General features: G+C 29.0%; 1 protein-coding gene across 1 annotated transcript in view; it reads right to left on the bottom strand.

Annotated features, from left to right (window-relative positions):
* Positions 1–4,853: 4,853 nt before the first annotated feature.
* myd (stromal cell derived factor mayday) overlaps positions 4,854–10,980 on the bottom strand; it is a 31,608-nt gene continuing 25,481 nt past the window's right edge. The window contains exon 6 of the mRNA XM_076464455.1: positions 4,854–7,528. Within this exon, the coding sequence (XP_076320570.1) occupies positions 7,352–7,528 (177 nt within the window). The 3' untranslated portion in view covers positions 4,854–7,351. The remainder of the gene's footprint in view (positions 7,529–10,980) is intronic.

Genomic DNA, 10,980 nt, shown 5'->3' with positions numbered 1-10,980 from the left:
TGTATACTTGTGAATCTAGACTTGACAAGAAAATGTCCACTCAATTCCCTCTTTTTTTCTTAAAGCAAGAAACCAAGAAAGTATCCATGAATGTAATTGTTACGCTTTCTAATAGTGTACACATCTACAAACTTTTGCATGTTTTTGTAAACATTGAAAGGCTTTAATACACGAAATATTAGGATTCTGAATTAAGTATTAAGATATTTTAATTAAAGAATTTATTCTACAGTGTTCTTTTTCCAAATTTTGACAAGACAACATGCAGTTTAAAGATTACATATACTTGTATTCATCAGAATATTTTCACATGTGAAATACTCAACCTCCAGATAATTGTAGAACATTTTTTAAAACAATTTTTTTTATAATTCATCTGTTTTCACTATTAGATTGGAATCTCTGTATGTTAGATTTGACTGATCTCATAACTGCCATAAAAAATTAGGAAATATAAATTATGCGTCTTTTCTTTCTGGAGTGACTACACACACAAACGCACAAAGGTGTTTTAAATATGATAATGTTATACATATATTGACCTATCAGACATTGCTAGCTAACATCACAAAAGGTAAAAATAACTTGGTACATGTGCACCAATATCCAAGAATGTAAAACCAACCTTCACAAAGTTACCTGTCTTAGTGGACTAATTTTGTAACAAAATAGAACTTTTAAATAAAGCAGTTTTCTCTTGTTATGAAATTCTACTTGGTTGATACTTCTCATAACCTTCTTGCCTTAATTTTTTAAATATTTTGTATATACGTTTAAATAACTAAAAAATCAACTATATTGATACCACAAAATTACGTATTTTCAGTTTTAGTAACAGTCTATGAAATTTTAGAGGTTAGACTTGACGTAACAGCATGATAGTTTGTCTCAAAAGAAAGACAATGCTGTTATATTTGATAATGGCTGATAAAATTACTTGTGGGATATTTGAGCTTTCAGTTAGTTATTCACATGTTGAATATAGGTAACTTTTAAAATTTGGATGAGGTAAGTGGGGCCACTGTTGGATTCAGTACATTAGTATTGTCTCAACATTCAGAAAAGATAAGTTTGTACTTTACATTACAGTTTGTATTAGAAACTTGTTCCTAGTTTATACAAAACTTCAGACTTTTTTAACATTGCAAACATCTAATGCTAACCAGGGCTACATTCAATGTACCATGTGACTTGCTAAAATTAATGTTTGCTTTTTTAAATATTTACTTTTTAAATTGAAGTTAATGTATATGAAAATTTTAAATTATACGTATTTTAAACCCAAACTTAACGATATACATTTATAAACAGTAGTTCAGTAAACCTTTTGAATGCAAGTCAACAAACAAGATGGCTTTGATTTGTGATAGGGTTAATTTTGTGTAATCTTGTCCAAGACTTGACAACACAATTAATTGGAATATTGTCTACTCGTACGTTCTGTGTATAGAAGCTATAAGACAAGACAGGTTTAGTAATGATTAACTATATTTAGTAGCTGTGTGTTGTAGCTTTATGACTGGCATTTGTCTACTGAAAATTGACAGTTGCTTTAATGGCTAGATGAATTACATTTAGCATTTTTTATAGATGGTGCCTTTTCTGTTGTAGCCATATGACTATCACGTTTAGCAATAACTATCTTTAGTAGCTGTCTGTTGGGTTAAGTGATGGTAAACTATTTAGTAGCTGTGTGTATTGTAGCTGATTGACAGTTGTGAAAATGAGTAATTGCTTAACAGTTAGATGAATTATATTTAAATCATAAACAGTACCTTTAGGAATCAAATTGTAAAAGATTTCAGCTATGAGTTATTTACAAGATTTTTGTTATCAACGTGTTTCTTAATGAATCTGAAACCCCTTTTAATATGTTTTAAATTGGTTTATTTTTCTAGAATGAAGTTTCTTCTAGATTGAGGATATGAACAGTTTAACTGTGGTCGTTAGATAAAAATATACAAATTCTGTAATTTTCAGTTTAACGACATGCAATAACACAAGTTAAAGAAAACATTGCATTATTTAAATGTGACATACTGTGAAACAGATCTTTAGAACTACTTTCACTGAGGTATTAATATTTTGTCATTCTACTTCACACCCCATCACCTACTTTCCATACTAAAGTTAAAATTAATTCTTATCTTTCAAGATATCTGATATATTTAATCTTTGTGCATATTTTAAAATAGACATTAGAAAGATGTTTTTCTCTACTTCACTTTATCTTCACAAATATTAAAGACAAATGTAAAAATAAAAATGTGCTGACCTATATTTGGTTAAGTAACTTACCACAATAAACATGTGGTAAATACAGCACAACCATTAATAGAACAACCATCTGTAAGTATACTCCTGGAGAAGGGTCCTAACCATCTGTTTATGTATGACAGTTTAACAACCAACAGAACTTTTATCAACAGCTGCATCTCATGAGTTATGACATCTGCTTTCTATTTACAAGAATTATCGGACAGCATTTTGTATAATTAACGTACTTTTTATGGTACACCATCTGGAATATTGCCTACAAGAGAATGCTAAATACTTTAATAAACTATTTGCCTACTAACCCATATTCCACAGTTCAGAATAAACTATCAATCCTTTGATGTATAGGTACTATAATTGTATTATAAACAAAGCAGTAAACCATACAATGATTATACTCGAATTAGTAGGTTTAAAGAACGTTACCTTAAAATCACGTTTAAATTCATAAAAATAAACATCTATTAATAAATTGTAGAAAAAATTGTTTATGCTTAAATAAGCTATTTAAAAAGAAATTCCATGAATATTTTGCTATTACTGTCAGATTGTAGACTTTGAAGTATCTAAAACGTGTCATATGTTAAATGGTAAGGGTGTGGCATTAAGAAAAGAAACTAAAAATAATTGTACATGTTTATTATTAAGGTTGGGTCATTGTTTCGGATGTATGCTGTTTTCTAATTTCCAATGATTAATATCTAAACAATGTGTTGAAATGCATTAAATTAACAGTAAACGTGTTCTTCCAATCTTGTTGAAGGTTCTAGAGTATGAGCACTTTTACAATTTGAACAAAATTTGATAAACAGATTTTATCCTGAACTTGTTTCTTTCATACAGAAGTATTGCAAACTATAAATTTTAACCATGTTTTCTGGACAGTCACTGGCAATAAAGTATGGTTTTTCTATTTATTATCTTTAATTTACCACAGTTGATATTTTAAGAGGATACTTATTTCATGATGAGTTATAAAATGTTCTTAAGAATTTGTGATCAAATTCTAACTCAAACACTGTCTGTATTTCACAAGATTTAAAAAAATGTTTGTGTATAAATGAATAAATATATTAAAGTAAGGAGGAAATTACCTTGTATGTTACATGCACAGCTTCCAGCCATGGCTATCAAAACTTCATATTCAGTGTTACAACCCTTCATTTAATGTAGAGTTATGGAATGGCACGTTTGTGAAGATTTCCCCCCCCCTTAAGGTCACAACTGCCTTCACTACCTTTAATTGCCTTTAAGAGGATACTTATTTCATGATGAGTTATAAAATGTTCTTAAGAATTTGTGATCAAATTCTAACTCAAACACTGTCTGTATTTCACAAGATTTAAAAAAATGTTTGTGTATAAATGAATAAATATATTAAAGTAAGGAGGAAATTACCTTGTATGTTACATGCACAGCTTCCAGCCATGGCTATCAAAACTTCATATTCAGTGTTACAACCCTTCATTTAATGTAGAGTTATGGAATGGCACGTTTGTGAAGATTTCCCCCCCCCCTTAAGGTCACAACTGCCTTCACTACCTTTAATTGCCAGAAGGTACTCATGTCCTTGTGAAAATTCATGGTATGGTTTCTAGTCAGGCATTTAAGAATAAAAACGTGCCATTAACTTTATTTTGTGTGCTTTAACTGTGTTTTAGCATAAGCAACAACTTTCCAGACACTTGTCAATTAAAGAAATGGTTACTGTGCCCTGAATGTTAAGCAGAACGACTCCAAACATTTAATTAAGGTTTATGTTACCAAAATATATTAAATTTTCAGCAAATCATTGGAATTTCAAGTTAATTAAATTGTCCAAATTGACTCATCCAATATACCTATTACTCTCACTAAGGTAGAAAAAACTGCACTTACCACTTCACTTCTTGGGAATTATCACATCGATTGAATTTTTGTCTTAAGGACTCAAGCTGCTCTAACAGTTTCCTTGATTTAAGTATAATCCATAATTACATTGTTTACAATTCAAACTAGTTTTGGACAAAGTGCTTAAAATCCTCTGAAAGTCTTGGATTTGTAATATATATAAATCAAGACTACAAATTCTTACGAGATACAAACTTTAAACATTGAATTTTATGATCTTTATCTGCTCAATACAGCAATAGTTATCTTAAGGACCAATATTTAGTATTAGTGGAGATAAGGTTGTTTAAACTACTGAAATGTTACATGTGTATGATTTTTTGCTGGTTTCATTTACAACAAAAGTTCATAAAACACTTCATACATTTAATTCAAAACATGTATAAAAGTCAAAGTTTGAACAAATACTGGTAGCTAATTTTCAAAAGAACAAAAAAAAACAGTGATTGGTTTATAGTTAACTTTTGTATATGCAAATGTGTTAGCACAAAATTTTTCAATTTGTTTCAAAATTCAGCTTAATACTTTGCTGTTTTAGAGACTGAAAGATGGCTTTTGGCTTCAAATTGAAGTGTAAGTGTGAATGGAATGTATTCAGTATACTAATGCAATTTTAGACTGTCTCCTGCATCAGTGTAAACTGTGCTGGAATGTTCTTTGTAAAAAAATCCTAGCAGAAATAAGTCTAGTTTTTTTATATCTTTTAATGATGAGAAAAATGTAAGAAAAACAAGGTTTATCTGCAAAAATAATTACTGAAAAGGTAATTTAAATTAAAATTTAAGTGCTCATAATAAAGAAACCCAGAAATGCTATATAAGCAAGCTTAATATTATAAAGCAGTGTAACACATTAAAACTAGTGGCATAGGGAAATGGTGAAAATTATATAACTAAAGTCAAGAAATATTAGTTTAAGAAATTGAAATATGCTTAAAATGCTCATGTTTCAGTCAAATGAAGCTAAATAAATCACCAAACTGGACTGATGAATCGTGTAGAGAGCTTGTATGTACAGACTATAATTTGTTGCCATGTTTATGCACTGTATGTTAGAACAGGTTCAAATTGCTCTAGAAATTCGACTTAAGTCTAACATATCTTATGGGCCAGAAACAAGTGACTATTAATTACTCATGTGCTACACTATTTATTGCAAGGGGGAGGTAATGACTGACCATTTTTCTTAAAGACCATGATAAATGACAGAGAATCTGAGTGAAAATTAATAATGTTAAACACTTAATTATAACATATTTATTCCTTAATTGTAACAAATTATAAAATGTTTCAGTGATATATAAATTACTTTGTCCTTAAGAAAGCAGTTATGCTGGAAACCAAAATTATTCTTCATAGTGCCTTTGGATAGTCCTTTAATTTTATTAACGAAATAAGTTTTCAATATCAAAGTGAAGTTAATGGTAAGATTTCATTTTTAATAGTTCTGGAGGAAAACAAATTCATTTGCCTGCCCCCCCCACCCAGGTTGTAGGGACAGTGGAATTGCTGTTAGAGTGCACAACTTATTTATTTTTTTCTTTAACAACCTAGGATATTCATTAATGGCAATTTAGCCAAGGATAACTTTATTAATACAATATTTCAAGTTTTAAGAGACTTATTACAAAAAATTTCTGTGGATTTTATCTTATGAATTTTTTTCAAATTAATCCCAGATTAGATTTTGCTAGCAGGTGAAGCATAATTGTATATATTTATAAAAAGGTAAAAAAACAATTTCATGGAATGATATGTTCAACGCTGTTTCTTGAAATTATACTTCCATTTCTTCTATAATTAGGACTATGTATTATAAATTTATAGACTCAAACTTATACGTTTCTAACACTTAAGAGCTGTATTACATTTCTGTATAAATATTGCTTTCAGCCTATCAACTACTCTTATATACAATAGAACAAGCTGTATAGTTTTTATTTAAATAAAAATATAATGCGAGAAATAATGTACTTTATTGTAATCTTTAAATGTTATTTTTAGTCTTTCCATATTAAATCAACAATAAACTTAGTAGTATCTAATAATAATAAAAATACATTTTACCTACAACTTATTTAAATAATATCCAAGGAATTATATGTATGTGAACTATAAATCACCTTTTATCTTCATGTTTAACTTTCAGTTCTTTCATGTTACACTTAAAATAGATTCTATTGTGTGGATGTAATGACCAATTTAACCCTAATATCAAGAGTTGATGATACAGAATTGTATGTCTATTACAACCACTGCACTATCTGCCAAATGACAAAACGTTTTAGTTGATAATTTAGAATGACAGCTGTCAAACAGAATAACGTTTGAAGACAAATCTTCACTTGAAAGTTATTTCCTCTGTTTACATCATAATTTAATGAAAGTACATTTCCTTCTCAAAGTAATGGATCTATAAAAGTCCTGTTGTCAATGTGCATGGGGCAAAAGTTATATTTAACTTAGTTACAAGGACAAAATTGAAACTTGATTGATTAATTGATTGCAATTAATCACAAAGCTACACAAGGGACTCTCTGCTCACCCCAGGTATCAAAACCTGGTTTACAGCAGTGTAAGTCCACAGGCTAACTGCTGTGCCACTGAGGGGGCAGCAATATTGAAAGGTATGGCATTTTCAAGAAACACAAATGTTGCCTTCAGAGTAAGTTTTTGCTAAAGTTAAAGTGATAAGAAACAGGCAGAAACCACACTGTTTAAAATTAAACAAGATATTTTGTTCTTCTTACCATAACAATATTTATTGACAGATATAACATTAACTGTCACCTTTACTTTGTTTGTAAATGGTACTAGATGTCACAAACATGTTGAAAATCATTCTTACAGTTTAAATGGAATGACCTTGAGCAAACATTGAGACCTTTCAATGTGGTTTTCAGAGAAAGAAATCAAAACAAACTAATTTAGTTTCATACAACAAATTTGTTCTAGCAGATTTTCTCTTGTTCAAGTTTATCCCGATCTGATATGATTTTCTATAGAACCATCTCATGATTTAAAGGCTAAATTATTGTAATATCACAGGTTGTTCATTTCTTTCAAGCTCACAAATAGGGTTGCTGTTTTAATTGTGCAACAATTAAAGTAAATATTTATAATAAATCTTCTAACTTATTGCATGAACAAATCCACAAAACCTTATTACAAATTATCACAGCTATTTAGAATTCATCGTGAAAACTGCGAGCAGTGTCTACCATTTTGCTCCCAAGGAAAATATTTTTCTGTGCTAAAACTTCCTGAAGAGAGAGACAGTTATCTTTGTTGGTATCAGCCTTGGATATAAGTTCTTCTGCTTCTCGCTTTGAATGAACAGGATTTTCTGGGTCATTGTACAACTATAAAAAAAATGGCTTTCATAAGGAGCTGACTTAACACACATCTACTTAGCAAGAGGGCACTGTGTACCAAATACTAAAATAAATACAACTGTATTACTAATGACACTGTTTATACCAGTCATTCTAATAGACATGACTATAATAAATGACAACATGTATACAATAGTATTACTAACGACACTGTTTATACCAGTCATTATAATAGAATTTGACTATAATAAATGACAACATTTAACAACTGTATTACTAATGACAGTTTATACCAGTCATTATAATTGAAGTAACATGACTATAATAAATGACATGTAAACGACTGTATTACTAATAACACTGTTTATACCGGTTATTGTAATAAACTAACTTGAATACAATAAATGACAACATGTATACAACTGTACTACTAAATGTTTATACCAGTCATAATAATAGAACTTCATTATAATAAATGACAACATGTATACAATTCTATTACCAATGACACTGTTTATACCAGTCATCCTAATACAACTGACTTGACTACAATAAATGACAACATGTAAACAACTGTATTACTAACTGTTTATACCAGTCATTATAAAAGAAGCAACTTCGCTATAATAAATGACATGTATGCAACTGTATTACTAATCACACTGTTTATACCAATCATTATAATTGAAGTAACTTGACTATAATATATGACAATGTGTATACAACTCTATTACAAACAACACTGTTTATACCAGTCATTCTAATAGACCTACCTTGACTATAATAAATGGCAACATGTAAACAACTGTATTACTAATGACACTGTTTATACCAGTCATCCTCATACAACTAACCTGACTATAATAAATAAAATGCATACAAATGTATTATTAATGACACTGTTTATACCAGTCATCCCAATAAAACTAACTTAACTACAATAAATGACATGTAAACAACTGTATTACTAACAACACTGTTTATACCAGTCATTATAATAGAACTAACATGACTACAGTAAATAACAACATGTAAACAACTGTATTACTAACTATTTATACCAGTCATTACAATTGAAGCAACTTGACCATGAAAAATGACATGTAAACAACTGTATTACTAACAACACTGTTTACACCAGTCATTATAATAGAACTTCACTATAATAAATGACAACATGTGTACATTTGTATTACTAATGACACTGTTTATACCAGTCATCCTAATACAACTAACTTGAGTACAATAAATGACAACATGTAAACAACTGTATGATTAACAACACTCTTTATACCAGTCATTATAATAAAAGCAACTTGACTGAAAGAAATGACATGTATACAACTGTATTACTAATGACACTGTCTATACCATTCATTGTAATAGAACTAGCTTGACTACAATAAATGACAACATGTAAACAACTGTATTACTAATGACACTGTTTATACCAGTCATTATAATGGAACTTCACTATAATAAATCACAACTGTATACAATTGTATTACTAATGACACTGTTTATACCAGTCATCCTAATAGAACTAACCTGACTATAATAAATGACAACATGAGAACAACTGTATTACTAATGACACTGTTTATACCAGTCATCCTAATACAACTAATTTGACTACAATAAATGACAACATATAAACAACTGTATTACTAACTGTTTATACCAGTCATTATAAAAGAAGCAACTTCACTATAATAAATGACATGTATGCAACTGTATTACTAATCACACTGTTTATACCAGTCATTATAAAAGAAGTAACTTGACTATAATAAATGGCAACATGTAAACAACTGTGTTACTAATGACACTGTTTACACCAATCATTATAATAGAAGTAACCTGAATATAATAAATGACATGTAAACAGCTGTATTACTAACAACACTGTTTATACCAGTCATCCTAATACAACTAACCTGACTATAATAAATAAAATGCATACAAATGTATTATTAATGACACTGTTTATACCAGTCATCCCAATACAACTTGACTACAATAAATGACAACATGTAAACAACTGTATTACTAACAACACTGTTTATACCAGTCATTATAATAAAACTTGACTATAATAAATGACAACATTTAACAACTCTTATACAACAACACTGTTTATACCAGCCATTCTAATAAACCTACTATGACAATAATAAATGGCAACATGTAAACAACTGTATTACTAATGACACTGTTTATACCAGTCATTCTAATAGAACTAACCTGACTATAATAAATGACAACATTTTAACAACTGTATTACTAACGACACTGTTTATACCAGTGCCTATAGAACTGACTTCACTGTAATTAATGACAACATATATATAACTGTATTACAAACAAAACTGTTTATACCAGTCATTGTAATCGACCTAATTTGACTATAATAAATGACAACATTTAACAACTGTATTACTAACGACAGTTTATACCAGTCATTATAATAGAACTTGACTATAATAAATGACAACATTTAACAACTGTATTACGAACGACAGTTTATACCAGTCATTATAATAGAAGCAACTTGACTATAATAAATGACAATATGTATACAACTCTACAACAAACAACACTGTTTATACCAGTCATTCTAATAGACCTACCATTACTATAATAAATGACAACATGTATACAATTGTATTACTAATGACACTGTTTATACCCGTCATCCTAATAGACCTAACCTGACTATAATAAATAAAATAGATACAACTGTATTACTAATGACACTATTTATACCAGTAATTATAATACAAGTAACTTGACTATAATAAATGACATGTAAACAACTGTATTACTAATGACACTGTTTATACCAGCCATTATAACAGAACTTCACTATAATAAATGACATGTATACCAGTCATTCTAATAAACATGACTATAATAAATGACAATACGTATAGAACTGTATTACAAACAACACTGTTAATACCACTCATTGTAATAGAACTAATTTGACTATAAGAAATGGCAACATGTAAACAACTGTATTACTAATGACACTGTTTACACCAATCATTATAATAGAAGTAACCTGAATATAATAAATGACATGTAAACAGCTGTATTACTAATGACACTTTTTATACCAGTCATCCTAATACAACAAACCTGACTATAATAAATAAAATGCATACAAATGTATTATTAATGACACTGTTTATTCCAGTCATCCCAATACAACTAACATGACTACAATAAATGACAACATGTAAACAACTGTATTACTAACAACACTGTTTATACCAGTCATTATAATAAAATTTGACTATAATAAATGACAACATTTAACAACTCTTATACAACAACACTGTTTATACCAGCCATTCTAATAAACCTACTATGACAATAATAAATGGCAACATGTAAACAACTGTATTACTAATGACACTGTTTATACCAGTCATTCTAATAGAACTAACCTGACTATAATAAATGACAACATTTTA

The sequence above is a fragment of the Tachypleus tridentatus genome, chromosome 10 (genome assembly GCF_004210375.1).
Source record: "Tachypleus tridentatus isolate NWPU-2018 chromosome 10, ASM421037v1, whole genome shotgun sequence".
In the NCBI taxonomy this organism is placed as follows: Eukaryota; Metazoa; Arthropoda; class Merostomata; order Xiphosura; family Limulidae; genus Tachypleus; species Tachypleus tridentatus.
The sequence above is the reverse complement of the archived record's forward strand: the minus strand, read 5'-3'. Positions and strand labels throughout refer to the sequence as shown.